Source organism: Lagopus leucura, unplaced genomic scaffold (assembly GCF_019238085.1).
Source record: "Lagopus leucura isolate 7727_CA_CO unplaced genomic scaffold, USGS_WTPT01 Super-Scaffold_806, whole genome shotgun sequence".
Taxonomy (NCBI): Eukaryota; Metazoa; Chordata; class Aves; order Galliformes; family Phasianidae; genus Lagopus; species Lagopus leucura.
Genome location: NW_024962260.1, coordinates 697,417 through 713,000, shown reverse-complemented (window position 1 = coordinate 713,000; position 15,584 = coordinate 697,417). Strand labels below are relative to the sequence as shown.

Here is a 15,584-nt window from a genome sequence, read left to right as displayed (position 1 = left end):
CCGCGTCGCGGCTGCTGAAGCGCCGCCTCGCCGCGCCGCCGCCACCACCATCGCCCGCTCCGCCATCCCCTCCCCGCCCGGCTGCGGACCCCCCCTTCGCTCCCCTCCCTCCTCGCGGCCGCCGCCGCCGCCATGTTGGGCCGCGAGCCGCAGCGGGGCCGCCACTGAGCCCCCGGAGCTGCCCGGCGCGGGAGGAGGCGGCGGAGGAGGAGCGCGGGGCCCGGCCGGCCGCCGCAGCCATGGCGGAGCAGACGTACTCGTGGTGAGGAGAGGCCCGGGGGGGCGGCCGGCTCCTTCCGGCGGTCCGGGGGGGGGGGTCGCGGGGCGGGCGGGCGGGCGGCGGCCCGGGCTCGGCTTCGCGGCGGTGCTGCCCTCACGGCTGCGCTCGGCTTCCTGAGGCGGCCCCGCTGTGCGGCGGCGGCGGAGCGCTTCGCCCGGTGATGATGGGCTGCGTGCGGGGAGAGCGGAGCGGGAGGGACGGAGAGACGGAGAGAGAGAGAGCGGCTCCTGCGGGAGGCGCGGAGGCGGAGGGCGGTCGCCTTGTCCTGCCGCGGCCGGGCCCGGCGCTCAGATCGCGGAGCTCCGTGTTTTGGTGCTGCCGGGGATTGCAGCTGGAACAGCTCAGACCGGTGCGGTGCTGGGTGCTGCCGGGCTGGGCTGGGGGCTGCGGCGCTTCGGCCTTCTGATTTCGCTCAGCGGTACCGTCCTGAGTCGTTCCTTACGGTTCTGTAACAGTCGGGGTATTCTCATTCAAAGCGAGGAGTTATGTGTCGGTGGTGACCTTGGTGCGTGCTGAGTGTGGAGACGGTACTGCGTGTGCAGGAGCACTTCCATCCCATCGGCCTTCTTTGCACTTTAACAGACCTGGAGAGCCCGCAGGGATTTCTGCCCTGTGCCTTTGGAGCTCATCGCTGCTGCTTCTTCCCCACAGCCTACATGCGTGGCCCCTTCGTGTTTCCCTGTGCTGGGGTTGAACACTGCTTTGGGCTGCGTGTCCTGAGGTGCAGCAAAGGCTGAGGTTGTTTGCAGCTCTTCAGAGGGAATTGCAGGAGCCTGGAGCTTTGCTGTGTGTTGGGCTGGGAGCAGCGCAGGCCACGAGGCCTCCATCCATCCGCGAGCGCTGTGCTTGTTGTGTCTGAGCTCGCTGATGTGCCTTTAGTTCTGAGGTTTCTGTCATGTCGCATGTAGAGCTGTTGGCTGGGGCTGCAGAAGGAGCAAAGGCCCAGTGCTGTTTGCAGGGATCCTGCCTGCACTTGTGTGCTCGACTGTGTGTTTTACTGCTGACGCTTCTAGCAATGGTCTCACGTTTGCCTATTTTTAATGATGGAGGTGCAGCCCTGCATGCAGCTGGGTAATGCTTTAGTGCTCTGGGACAAACGTGTGTGTTTTGATGTCAGCTAAGGAAAGCTGTACATCTATGAAAGAGCTGTGCAGGGCTGTGTGTGGCAGTCGGTGCTGTCACACTGCTGTGAAGCTGGCAGGATTCCTCCAGTCCATTTGCTGGACTGGATCCCTCTGTGCTGCAGAGCTGCTCTCAGAATGCATGCTGTGTGCCTCCTGTAGCTGCTGGGATGGTTACACTTTGCCACAGGTGTCACATCGGGTATTTGGCATCACAAAAAACCTTCCAAGCACCTTGGTTTGTGCAGGTGTAAGCTGTAGGAGGGTTAGATGGATTCCTCAGTAGTGCTTTCGTGTTGTCCTTAGTGTAGGCTCAGTTGCCCCCTTTAGGAGTAGCCACCAACGTTCAGCATACAGTTGCTGTAACTTCATAATGGGGTTCTTGGCTTCCTTTTGTGTTAGAGATACCTTGGAAAAATGTGCTATACTGAGCTGTGATCATTGACTGGAGCATTATAAACACCTGCACAGAGATGGCCTTTATTCAGTGATTGAGGTCTCCACTAGCAATATTATATTGAAGAGATAAGAACAGGTTCTGATTTTATTACTGTTTTGCATGTAAGCATCTGAGATTTAAGGTGTGTTTATATTCTTAATTTACTTACCAAGTGCAGTTGGTTGCGTGTATTTTCTTGTTTTGTGAGTTTAGGAGGAGGTAGCTGCACTTCTTCACTGTGCCTTTCATAAATACATTTGTCTTCTGTTACCATCCTTGCGTGTTGCTTCTTGCAACATCTTCTGGTTCTTTTTTTTTTCCCCAGTAAAGCCCACACCTATAACCATCTGTACTTTTATTGAGATCCTTTTTAATCTCTTAACTAGACCAACGGAACCAGTATTGCAGATATAGGTGTGTTATCCCTGCTGGGAGGAACTACTGAGAATGTTGCTGATGAAAATGAACACCGTCAGTCTGGAAAAACTGATCTTGATGTGAACTGTGGGATAAGTACAGATGGGAAGGCTCGTTCGAAAGATAGGCACTTGTTTTCTTAAATAAAAAGAAAGGTTTTCAGTAGTGAGTAGTGAAATTTCTTTGCCAAAAACCTGGGGTGGTAGAAGGTTATGGGAGTGCTGTATGGCACTGCTATTACGCAGAAGTGTGGGGCACAGGGAGATGTGGCTGCTGCATCAGTGACTGCTTGTGGTTTTCTGTATTAAATGGGAGCTGAAATGAGATTTCTGCAAGTAGAATGGGTTTGGAGAGGAAAGAGGCTGTGGAGTACCCATTTTCTTGACTTCCTGTCAGTACTCCAGCAAGGAAATGGGACTGGGTGGTGACAAAAGTTACTGCTGCAACACAAGAGGTGAGCATGGGGAGAGCTGGGGAGAGTGGTGATGTGTGTGGGTGGACAGAAGATTGGTGAACGGTGAGGGTTTTCTTTGCAAGCACCCTATGGCTGGAAATATCACAGTGGGTGAGTAAGGAAAGTGGCAGTGCTGGGATCACAGTGCTGCGCTGAGCTTGGGCCTGTCTCAGTCCCCAATGCCTTGCAGTGATGTTTGTGCACTGGATCCAGCTTGGGCAGTATGGCAGCGGATGGTGTTTGTTTCAGTCAGTAGGTGTTGGTGCTTTCCCAAACACCCTGTCCTTTTCTTGCTGTTGCCCAGTCTGGCAATAGAGATTGCTTTGTTGGTTGTTTTTTTCTCCAAAAGATTTTTGCAGCTTCCTCTGTATGTGAAGTGTGAGAATTCAGCTCTGATCCCGTTACAGTTTTCATTTTTTCTTTCCCAGTGTGTTCCCTGGGAGCTGGGTGGATTGCAGTGTGTGTGAGCCCATGGCTGGGGGAAGCACAGCACCGAGTCACTGACCTCCATCCAGCAGAACTCCCTCGTAAGCACTGCAAGTGGAGGAATGCTCCTGTCCTGGCCACCAGCTGTTGGGTGACTGATGGGGGATAGATTTAGAAGCCCCTACCTTGTGCAGAGGGTGTGGGAAATTCAATGTAGGGATGTGTCAGAGTATCCCATAAAGCTGCTGGCTTCTGGAATAAGGATAAGCATACAGTGCCATCTTTGTTCCTGGGAGAATTTGTATCGGTTGTTGTGAGCAGCCCTTCCAGGATCTGAGCTCTGAGCTGTCAGTGCATTTAATGGTGCAGCGTGCAACAGAAACAGAAGGAATCATTCACCTGAGTTTTCAAGGAATTGAACTTCTGAGGAGAGTTGTGAAGGACATGGGTGAGATCTGTTGTGCGTGCTTTTCCAAAGGCAGTGGCTGTATTTCCTAAAATCTGGAAGAAGAAAAGGACCAGTTGTGGAGCTCTGATGTGTCTGAGCTAATCCATGTCATTGTTTGGGTGGTGTGGTGTATCATCGTCTCTCACATAAGTGCCACCTTTGTTATAGTCTTTATTGCCCTTGGACATTTCATAACTATAAGCAGTATGGGATATTCTAAAGGCAAATAACTGACTCAGGCAAATTAGTCAGCCCAAGTTAATTCAGGTGACGATTGGGTAAAGTTTCCAGGAAGAACCAAGGCAGAAGTTGGTTAAAAGAAAAACAACTTGTGCACATTTTCCTTGTGCTGCTGTGTTGCATTGGTGTAACTGGTAAAGGTTCGAATTTGGAATGATCCCATCGCTTCTATGAGCTGGGTGAAACAGAGGGGAACTCAGGCTGGCACGCAGGCTCGGCTGATCGAGCAATCGAGCTGACTTGGAAAGGTGATGATTTAATAAGCTTAATGGAGCCTATGTGTCATTACAGCTCTTCCCGATCCCCCTTCTCCCTCTTTAATTCTTTCAAGAATGCTGACATGGGTGACCCTTTCTCCTGCATCTCTTACAAGTGCTGTCTGTGGATGGAGTGCTCTGCTGTGCCCATCGCTGCGGGAGCGCCGCTCCTGTCTACCAGCACTGCCACCATGAGCTTGTCCTGCAGCCACTGTGCTCTTATCAGCCTCATCAGGTTCTGCTGAGCGTTTCTTAGGGACAGGTCTAAGCCCCATGTCCTGCATGTGCCTGGGTAACCTCTGTGTCCAGGTGTGCCATCAGTGGTGCGGTGTGCGGGACAGGTCTGCTGCCTTCTTGGAAAGGCGTTCAGTTACTGGTAATTCATGCAGTAGAACAGAACGTTCTTAATATCTTATAACAAATATTCTAAAATAATGTGAGGTAGCTTCTTCTGAGTTTGTGATGAATGTCTTTACTCCATACATTGTTTTAGCAGAAGTTCACATAGGTAGCTGATGGTGTTCCACTGAATCACAGAAGTTTGGGAGCTCTTTGCAGATACCATTTCCCCCGTCAGTTAGTGCCACAATAGCAGCTGCGTGCTGGGACAGCAAGAGCACTGTTAGAGTGGGCCCACAGCACAGCCACTGTCAGCTGGTGCAGGGGTCTCACTGTGTGGTCTCAGTGCAGTGGTGACACACACAGCATTGCGGGGGGTTTCCATACAGGCTCAGCTAGCAGCAAGCGTGTAGGGCTTATCTCTGCTTCAGTTGTTACTTGGGTTAGCAAGTTCAGCTTAGTCCTCCTGAGGCTGCGTGTTGGGCAAGAGCAAAGCGCTGGAGCTCTGAGCTGCTGTGCTCAGCAGGATGGAGGTGAGCAGAGCAGTGGGGCTTTGGCTGTTCTGGTGCCCGTGACACTGAGCAGCGTGCTGCCCTTTGTCCTACCTGCACCTGGCCCCACTTTAAATCTTGGTTGAGATTTCTTTGGTCGCTTTTATGGTGGGTAAAAATTCAATTTGAATTCTGAATAAACACCGTGATGAGGATATACCAATGGGACTTAACCCATGAAAGCTGTGCCAGCTGTTGGTACGGACATGCTGGATGTGTGCGACCAAAGCTCAGCATAGCTATGATAGGAGAGCAGCTTTTACTGTTACAGTCACACCACTTTCAGTGCTGTGCTGCGATTTATCACACCAGCATCTGTGTCAGACCCATTTGGCAAGATAAAATAGGTGTAACGTGACTTCGCCGTGTTTAGTCAATGGGAAGTCCATTTTCTAGGAGAGTATTAGTTAGCTCAAGGTGAGGTTGGTGAAACAGCAGGATGCAAACAGCAGGATTATGGGCATTTTTAAAGCCAGTGTTGCAAACTGGTGAGGTGAGCGTGTCTCACTTTCTAGGTTTAAGGTACGGGGCCACGGCAGTGCTTGTGGGCAGCTCAGCACGGCGGTGGTGGTTTGCTGCTGCCATCATGCACCCCACGCCTGCACCCACAGTGCTGCTCAGCAGTGCTGCAGTGGCAGGAGGCTCTCGGGGGATGTTGTGATCTCCGTATGGGTCTGAACATGAAGAGGAGGACATAGTTTAAAGAGCTTTTTGTCTTGAAAAGGGGAGCTTTAAAGCTAAATGTGAAGAGCTGGACGACTTTTAGTTTTTGGTGAACTTGACTGCTTTTTAAACAGCTGCAGCTGTGAGCAGTTACAGATGGTACAGATCAGAAGGATCCTCTTTATCATACTTAAGTGCCTTACAAGACCCCCAGTGTTAGTTTTTCAACCAGTTATTTTTTTTTTTTTTAATGTTTTTTGCAGATGGAGCATAAAAAAAAAAAGCTTCCTTAAAGCTAAATCAGAAGATGAAAAGCCTCCATAAAACAGCACTGCTTCTCTGCAGGGTGCCTTACTGGAAGAAGTTTCAGGACAGTCCCAAAGCGCTCTCCCTAAAGAATGTTTCCACTTCTGTTGTTACAAACAAAGTTTTTCAGACATCAGGCTACAATTTGTTGAAATCAGTCTTTAACTGCTTTCTTGCTGCATGTGCAACTGCAGTTATATTGCCCTAAACCTTAAGCAGGCAAGTGTGTTCATGTGCTGTGCTGCTCTTGCATCCAGGCTGTAAGGCAGAGACCAGGCCAGGTCCGGTTCTCCCACACCTTCTCCTGTGCCTGTTGGTGTAGTGGTAAATTGGCTGCCTTTGTTCCTGCTGGCCTCTGCCTTAATGGGAGGCAGCAGGAGCTGCACGCCTGCTGTGCTGTGCTGGCTGTGTTTTCATGGTCTTTGCACTGCAGGAGGTGTTCTCCTTCGCTGCAGGATCTCGCTGTTTCCTTACAGCATCGCTCTGACTTGGTGTCCCCTGGGAGCTGCTGTCCCACACTAGGCAGACCTTGGTACTCTTTGAGCTTTGGCTCATTCAGGAATGCACTTTCAGTATTGCTGCTGAAGATTCATGCCTTGGTGCTAATGGTGTCAACTCATTCTTCTATGGATTTCTTCGTGGAAATGGCATTTAATTCTACTCATGCAAGTCATGATAATGTATGTGTCTTAATCCCATACCCTGTGGTAAATCAGCCCATCAATAGTACACTGTGCTGCTCGTTCTCTATGACAAGGTCACACTGATCAATTTGACTTTGGTTTTAGCTTGTTGATTGGAAGATCTAATTGTTAAATGCTTTGTTTAAACTAGTAGTCATTAGTTTTGTTTTTTTATCTGACTTGTGAATACCTTTCTAAGAAGAGTTTGGATTTCCAAGCACATAATCAATAAAATATTGGCCTAAGTGTGAAAGGTATGAGCTATTGCTTTATTTTGGTATTTTAGTTCAATAGTAGGTTCCTATTTTATGACTCTAGTGATAAAATTAACTTTTTTTTCTGATTAGAGATCCTATTATATTTTGAGAACTTGATTAAAAAAATCTAGATATTCTGTGCATTTGTAACTTTAATAAAGAAATTGCGGTGCAAATTAAACCTAGATACGTATATATCAGAATGGAAAGCTGTATTGTATCCTCCACAAGGCATTCGGATGGATATCCTGAGAGGACTGCCCAGTGCCTTTGTGCAGTGTGTCCTGCAAGAGTTTCCTTCCATCTGAGCTCAGCTGCATTTCTATGAACAGGAGCTGCGGGGTGCTGGTACCTACCTGTTGGGGAGGATGGAGCTGTTGAGGTCCCTGCTAGGGTACCTTCATGGGGCGTGTTGGAGGACTTCATCTCTATCAACAGGTTTATTTAAATGGGAATTGTACTGCTTGTTCTTCCTTAGCAGCAGGATTCCCAGGCAGAAATGGTCCTCTTACTTCTGTCCCCAAACTTCCTGATCTGCTATTGCATGGTTGGTTGGCTTTACTGCCCCTTATTACTTCAGAGTACTCCTTAGGTTTAATTTCTTTTTATTTTGGTTACTGTTTGTCTCCAGCACTGTCTTAGTTCTCTGAAGCTGCAGTGGAGCATTGCAGTTACATTCTGTCCTGCTGTATGGGGTGCATCATACTGAACCTGAAGGGTTGCATGCATATGGGTGCACCATATTGAACCTTCCTTTGCCCAGCAGTGAAGCACTGAGTGGTGGTGGGCACAGCTGGGTGGGAGCAGTGCTGTGAGCTGGCTGTGAGTTGGTGCTCAAATGAGTCGTTTTGTGGCCATCAGAATTGCCATCAAGGCAAATCAGAGTCCTCCAGGCTGTTTCAGTATCTGACGTCTCCTTCCCATGAGGTCAGTGGCTGAGTACATGTGTTGTTGGGCTTGCTGTGCTGGTTCAGATGCGTGCTTTGGTCTGAACTTTGTTCCAGGCAGTTACTTGGCCCTCTGGCTCCATCGCAAGTCAGGTGGCAGCTCTGAGAAAGGTGAGTGTGAGAAGTGAGGCAGGTGCCCAGCACTGTGCAGCTTTGCCTTTTGCTATGGGCTTTCTCTTGCAGAACATGCAGGCTAGCAGGCGCAGAGGAATTTCCATCAGTACCCAGAGAGTCTTCTCTTTTTGTCACATAAATAATCTGTTTTATTTTGCCCTTGGCCTTTAAGTACTTGCTGGCACCATGACAACCACAATATTCTTCCTATGGTTGGTAACCAAGGCCGGGATGCTGTGCTGGAGCACTGGATGCCTGTGCGCATTACACAGGCTTAGCCCTGGCTCTTAGAGGATGTTGGGTGTTTGTGTAACAACAGAGCCAGAGGAGGAAGGTGAATCGGAGCTGGCAGTTGTATAGGATAGCTACCTCGAGCAGGCTGATTTGGAAGAATGCCACTTCGGTTCCAGGGTGGCTGACAGCGTCTGAGCAGGGGTGGAGTGGCTCTGTGCTGGGAGACAGCTGTGCTTCCTGATGCTAAAGGCTCAATTTTCTGGAAGGTTGTTAAATAACTTACTGCTTCAGTTGCTGAAAGCACTAATGCAGTTTCCCTTCATCACGGTGAAGTGTGAAAAGCTGTTATCCCTTGTTGCTAATAGTAGCCATGAATTTACTATTTATAATTTAACTGTAGAGGGTGTTTTCTGATGGCAGCTCTCAGTGCTGTTGGGAGACTTGCTGTTGAATACCCTGTATCCTGGTAATGAACAGGGTTTGGGTGATCAGGGTCCCAGAGCTCTGGTAATTTATTGTTGGGATCTAAATGAATAATTTGGAAAGGCTGCAGTGCTACAGTTGTTCAAAATGTAGACCTGTGTGTTGAAGTGAGATAACAGAATCTTCTGACCCCTTTGGACACTGAGTAATGCTTCCAGTCAGCTGAGGAGGTCCAGCTAGGCTCCATTTATCTGCCTTATGATTCTTATGTGGATGGTTTGTGCGAGAGAGGGAAATAAAAGAAATAAATGAAAGGTGGTTGTAGAGCTATTGGAATTTTATGCTTCTTAGGCAGGATGGACTCCTGGTCATGGGAGTGCCTGCCCCATCATCTTCCCAGGCATCCTATCCAACATCAGAAAACCAAGGAAGAATGTAGGGTTTCTTAATGCAGACAGGTGAAGGCAGTGACTGCAAAACATCCAACTAAGAGAAGCCCATAGTGCTCTCTTGGAAGAGAAGGCTGCTTTAGGAGTAGATGTGATAGCACTGAGAGCCTTGGATCATAAGAAGCTGAGATATATTTCGTAATTCAGTGGTAAATGGACTTTTTCTCGATCAAATGAAGACTCTTCAGTTACACATTTAGCACACTTGTGAAACGTTTTCTTGGTGTCTTGTGTGACTCAACATAAAGCCCTTCTCCCCCATCTGTAATGCAGGGCAGGTGGGGAACATAAGGTCGCAGTTCTGCTTAACTAACACCATTGGCAGCTTCCACAACAAAACTCATGCTTTCAGATCTTTTTATTGCGGTAGAAGGACAGCAGAGATGTAGGCAGAACTTGCTCTTCGGGTTGCAATTAGGGCAGTGAGTAACTGCAGTGGGGCCGGGCCGCCTCTCGCCAGGAGGCCGGGTGGGCAGCCAGGTGTGTGGGCCGTGTTCCAGGCACACCTTGCTGTCCTGCCGTGGTTCTGCTGCTGCTTAGGGTGTCACTGCTTTTGTATCCGCTGCGGAGCCACCTCACCCAGCTGTGCCCTGCCCACAGGAGAGTAAAACAATTCTCTAAATAACGTGAAGAGAGCAGCTAAGAAACTCTGCTCTGAGCAGAGTGTGATGGGAAGGCGGTCAGTTACTGCTGTGCTCGTTGAGCAAACCACTGCCTTCTGTACCAGGTGTGATGTTGATGTTAAGGCTCACTCTGTAGCTGAGATGGGAGTCACGAGCAGGTTTGGTGCCCCTGAGTAAAGATGCAGCCATTCGTCTTGGCGTTTCTCTCAATAGCACCTTTGTGTTGCATATGCTGGAGTTGGAAATATTTGTTATATCATTTTTTGGGTTCTGCCTCTTAAAAAATACAAGTCGTGTTGGAGAAAGTGATAGACTCTGGGAGCACTAAGCTGATTTTAAACTCAGTGACTTGTATGTGCTAACTTTAGGCAGAATTTCTGTACTTTGGGGATGGGGTTGTACTGTTTGTTTGGGCAGTTCATAGCTGTGTAACCTCTTGAATATAGATAATCTCTGTTGAATGACTTAATGCAGTGGCATTGAAATTCTGTAGTCAAATGCAACAAAACCAGCATGTTTTGCTACAACTTGCTTGTGACAACTGCCTGAGTGCCATCAGGTTGCTCTCACTGATGTGCTGCGATGTTTCCAGGTGCAGCTGCTTATGCTTCTCGTCATGAGAATGACCATAGTGTTCATGTGACTTCTTTGTGTTCTGTAAAGGAATTAATTATTTCACTTGTTGCAATGGTCCAGCCCATCTCCAGGCTGGACTGGTGGAGTTGCCTGTGTTTTGCTGGTACTTTCTCAGGTGCTCTGCTTCTAGCCAGTGCATTCTGGTAGAACTTGCAGGGAAATCATCATCCTGAGCATTGATTTCCCTATTACCATAGCAAATAATTCACACTGCTAATTAACACTGTTAGAATTGCACAGAAAAAATGGGCAGGGCAAGAATACAGCCTAATTATACTCATGATTTATGTCTTTTACATTTATAGAAGAACTGCTGCCAAGGTGGCTCACAGTTGAGAAATAAAAGCACAGCCTTCTGATGCACGCTATCTGTCTGCTGAGGGCAGGAGGACAGAATCCCATATTTCACAGCGTCCCGTTCTGCCTGGTGTGCATGGAGAGGTGTGATAAGGAGCAGTACTGTGTGTGCTGTGCCCCAGGGCAGCTGCATGTTCCAGCAGAGGGATACAAAGTCCTGGAGACCCTTCTGGTCAGTGCTGAGTGCTGGAAATTGGGGAAGGCGTGAGTTCCCTGCACACCTGGTTGCTGGCAGCTTTATGCTGTGCAGAGCTTGCAGTGCTGCTTTCAGAAACCACAAAGAACCATCTTGGCCATGGTGAACTGAATGGGAAGGCTTCGCTGCGTCTGGGAAGTAGCTCATAAATCTGCAGTGCTATTTTTGTGTTTGTTGGAGTTCAGAGAGAAACGAGGAGGCTCATGGAGGTATGTGCTGCATCTGGGAAATAGCAGCAATGCAGAAAACTGGTGGTGGTGACTTCACTGTTTGCATCTAATACTGGAGACCCCAAATCTAATGGAAGTTCCATGGTGTGTTTTGCATTGCAGGGCAGATGTGCTGCTGCTTCGTGCTGTGTGTGATACGGTTTCAGTCCTGTTTTACCTGAATAGTGGTAGATAATTTGCATATTCTTTCTCCATCTTCAGTTAGTAAATTATTTCTAACTTTTTCTTTAATATAAACATTTGAAAATGGTTAACCTTGCTAAGGACACAGGGTATGAGATGTCTTCAGTGTGGCTGGTACTGCACCGTGTCTGTTAGTGGGTAGTGCTGCCTGTTGTGCGGGAGATAACAAGATGCCTGATGTCAAGTGTTTTCCTACTTTCTTTTTAATGAAAGGTACTTGTTTTCCTTTGCTGAGGACCAGTGTGTAGATATTTATCCTCCTTCATTCCCAGCAGAGTTGATGTTATGGTTCATACTTTGTCCCTGTGCGCAAAATGAGATTTCATACAGATGATTTCATTTCTGGAATCTTTGTGGCTTTCTTCCTGAAAGGAATTGATAAGCAAATTGACTTTCTAAAACATGAAAGAAGCTGAGAGCAAATGCTTCATCATCACATTCCAGATCATGTCCGGCACTTGCCTTCCCCAGAGCTGGCTGTACTCTGCCATGGCTGTGGTTTCCCATGGGACTGCTCAGCTGAGCACAAGGGCTGAGAAAGAAGAGAGGAGACTGACTTCATCAGAAGCTGAACAGGGTGAAGAGGTTTTGGATTGTGCACATGTTTTGTGTTGAGTTTTTCATTGTCATAGTAGAGTCAATTTGTACGTTTCTTACCTTCATAGTCAGTTATTCATTAGAGAAAGGAAATACTGACTTAGGAAGCAAAGCTTACGTGGGTTAATTAAATTCTTATTCCTATCTGCTTTGGAAATTATGGGGCAATTATTCACATCATTTGATTTTAGACTTCAAATTTAGGTCTGTGTAAGTAGCTGGGCTCAATGCAGAGACCAGCAGTGGGACGAGGCCCCCACTGATTCTGGAGCCCCTTGTGCCTGCCTCAGCCTCTGCTTGTCTCAGAGACTAAGAGCAAAGAAGCCCCAGGGAAAGTCTCTGACTCTTCTGTGAGTGCTTCTGCCCAGACCCAGTGCCGTGGGACTCGAGCTGGGGGAGCTCCTCCAGCCATCCTTCAGTGCATCCCTGGAACAGCGTTGTGTTCGTCTTCATTTGCTGCTTTTGGCAAAAACCTGCCTGGGCAATCTGGAAGCTCTGATGTAAGTCTCAGCGGTCAGTTGGATCTTCACTGCTGGAACCTGGGGAGAAATGCTTAATGGAGAGGAATGCCAGAGTTCCTTCCTGTTTTTCATCCAGAGACTTCTGAAATGTTTGTGCTCTAGTAGCTATTTTTTTTCTTTCTTAAAAATCTGATGTTCAATGAAGCACAAGTTACAGGTGTTATTTAAGAACTTCTGGGCAGCCTGGTCCGGTGGTTGGTGACCCTGCCCATAGCAGGGGGGTTGAAACTACATGGTCATTGTGGTCCTTTTCAACACAGGCCATTCTGTGATTCTATTACTCTATGACATTTGAAGATCCAGAAGCAGCAGCACACTTCTTCTCAGGGATTGGACACCATAGTCCTTGTGGATCCCTCCCAGCTCAGGCTGTTCTGTGGTTCTGTGCATTTTCTTTCTGTTCCTTATTGCTATACGCCTCTGGAGTTGATGTTTGGGAAGGAAATATGTATTTAATTTACTTTTCCATCCCTGATTGTAGTATGTAATTTATAACTTTCAGCGTGGCTAATGGAAGTTAATCACACATTGATTAAAGTAATTTTCTCTTCTTACATTTCAGTAATACAAAGTTCTGTTGCTCATGCATAAAATCCAAAGTTTAGAAGCCCCCCATTGAGAGGGGAAGCACTCTGTGTTTTCAGAGCAGCCTGTTGCTTAAAGGAACTGAGGATTACTGGAGGGTATTGGAAGGATTTCCCTTTGCAGTATTTCTGTAGGTGGCTTTGAGACATGGGAATCCTGAAGAACGATGGAGCACAGCAGCTGCATCACGCAGGAGTGGCTGTAGGGACACGAGGAAGGTGGCTGCATGTCTGTGAACCCTGGTGTTTGCATCATGGCTGAAGAAGGGAGAGTTTTGATTGAGATATAGGTTGATACGTGGAAAATTGTCCTGTGTTCCAGATTTGGAAAATATATGCAACATATAGGGGAAGAAAATAGGCAGTACTGAATGGTTCTAAGGCTTTCCCAAGTATGTCTTGTGTGTATGGGGGGACAGACATCCAGAAAGTTCTGAAATTTAAACAAATTCAGTGTTTTTATCCAAATGGTTTGGTAGATAGCTGGGCTTGTTTCATATGAGCTTTCATATCCCTGTCTGTACAGAATGCTGCTTAAAAACATCCTGGCTGCTCAGCTTGAAACTTAACCTTATTAAATGTTCAATATTGTGAATAAAGTTAGGGAAGCCTTTGGAGCTGTGACAGGCAGCCAGACTGCTCTTCCCTTCTCTAAGAGTGTTACTGTCTCCAATACTGGAGCAAAACTCTTGTGCAAGTATGCAAGTATGTTTTAGAATTAATAAACTCCAGCAATATCAATTTCTACAAAAGTGTGTTTGCAGCAGAGGGATCTTTCTTACCCTTCTCAGTTTCCTGGTGCTGCTTACAGAGCTGTGACATTCCCTTGCGTCTTCCAAGCACGCTTTGAGTATCTTCACTTTCTGCACTTCTTTTTTTCCTTTAATGCAATGAAAGGTAAGATTTTCAGATCAGGGGCAGTCGCTGTATCCAGATGTTCCAGATGTATTGTTGTGTGATGGTGAATGGCACTGTGAGAGGCAGTTTCTTTAAAGGAAGTGGTCTGTGAGGGGCTGTCAGGTGCTCCTGGGGGATTTTGGAGCCTTTGGGGTGCACTGGGAAGCTTACCTGTGTGCAGCCGTGTTAGCTGCTCCACTGGGAGAGGCTCCTCTCCACAAACGCTGTTTCTCTTCTCAGAGCAGTTCTGGTAGAGATACGGGGAACAGAAGTAAGCCTGACTCGTGTTCCTGAATTTCCCTTCGTGTCCTTGTGGCTGGGCGTGCACAGCTTTTCATAACACCTCAGAGTCTGATGTCTGCTGCTGGCAGTGCTGGGCCAGCCTCTGCCTGCGCGAGAGCTCCACGGCTGGAGATGTAATCTGCCTGTGCTGCAACAGCTAATGAATACATCAGCAAAAAAGTGGTTTGGGAAGCAGATCGCTGCTCTGATGTGTTCCAGTCTGTCTAGTGTACAACACCCATTAAATGAGAATGATTGGAATAAATGAAGATGGCTATGCTCAGAGGGAGCAGTGAGATCTCGGATCCTTTTGCTATGGAGCGTCCTTCCTGCTTTTAAGTTGACCACCAAATTAACAGCTGATGTGTGAATAGTAGAGAACTTCCTTTCTGTGCAATATTACCTTGGTGATTCTTAATGCAAGGCTGTTTTCTAAAAAGCAGACGTTGCATCCAGTACAAACATAAGACTCTTCTGTGGTGGTTGAAATTTCAGTGGCTTTTAAGCCCAGCTCCCTGCCAGCCTGCAGGAGCACCGCCATGCCCCGCTGCCTGGAGCTGTGTTTGGAGCTGAGGTTTCAGCTGTTTGCAGAAGAAGGGAAGGTTATGAAATTGTGGTGTCACTCTGATAACAATTAATTAAAATTTCAGGTGGGTGTCATCTGATAATGGTTACAAATGAATTTCACTTGCTCCTGTACGTGAAGCTTGATGTGCTTTGGTTTGTCCAGAAGGGGTTGCGTGATGTAATGCTGAAGGCATGGCAGCTGTTTGTGTGGGTGTGCTGTTAGGAAGCACAGCAGCTTTCTGGGCCGGAGTTGGGCTGCTCATGTGGGGTGCCCCAGCAGCTTGCCAGGGCATCACTGCTTTGTTCTGCCTCGGTTGGCTAGGAGAGGTGGGAGCCAGTGAGCAGCAGGACGTGTTCTGCTTCTCTTTCGTGTTTCACAGGACTGAGAAAACATTCTGGAGCAGGTTCAGTGGGGTTTTTTGTTTGGTGGCTGTGGTGGTTTTTCTGCAGGAAGCACGAAACTGGAAGAGCTGTCATCTCTTGTGCTGCTGCTGGTGTTCCGGGGCCAGGGAGATGCTCATCTGAAAATTAACCTGGATTTGATGGGGGTTGGGGGGGAATTGTTCAACTGGTATAAGGAAGGAGAATGAATTCCCCTACTGCTGATGACTGTGTTTTGGGTCATTCTAATCCTGCAGTTCCACTTTTGGTGTTTCTCTTTGCCTGCTTGTTCCTTCCTAGGCTGAACACAGTGCTTATCTCCTCTCACCATCTCTGTAGCTCAGTTCTGCACCCATTGCAGTCACCCCTGCTGCCTTCCCCTTCTGCTGTCCCCGTTCCTCCCTGCTGTTTGCTTCCATACAACACCATTAAAAAAGAGAAATAATGACGAGAGAACACCTCAGGAGAAATGTGGCTACACA

General features: G+C 47.9%; 1 protein-coding gene across 6 annotated transcripts in view; it reads left to right on the top strand.

Annotated features, from left to right (window-relative positions):
• The window catches only part of SPPL3 (signal peptide peptidase like 3), a 58,626-nt gene that overhangs the window by 12,208 nt on the left and 30,834 nt on the right, over window positions 1-15,584 (top strand). Inside the window, exon 1 of one of the 6 annotated variants that reach the window (XM_042866075.1) lies at window positions 188-262. The exons of the other annotated variants lie outside the window; for them this stretch is intronic. Coding sequence (XP_042722009.1) covers window positions 240-262 — 23 coding nt within the window. The 5' untranslated portion in view covers window positions 188-239. Of the gene's footprint in view, window positions 1-187; window positions 263-15,584 lie in introns of those variants that run through there. 6 annotated transcript variants of the gene reach the window in all.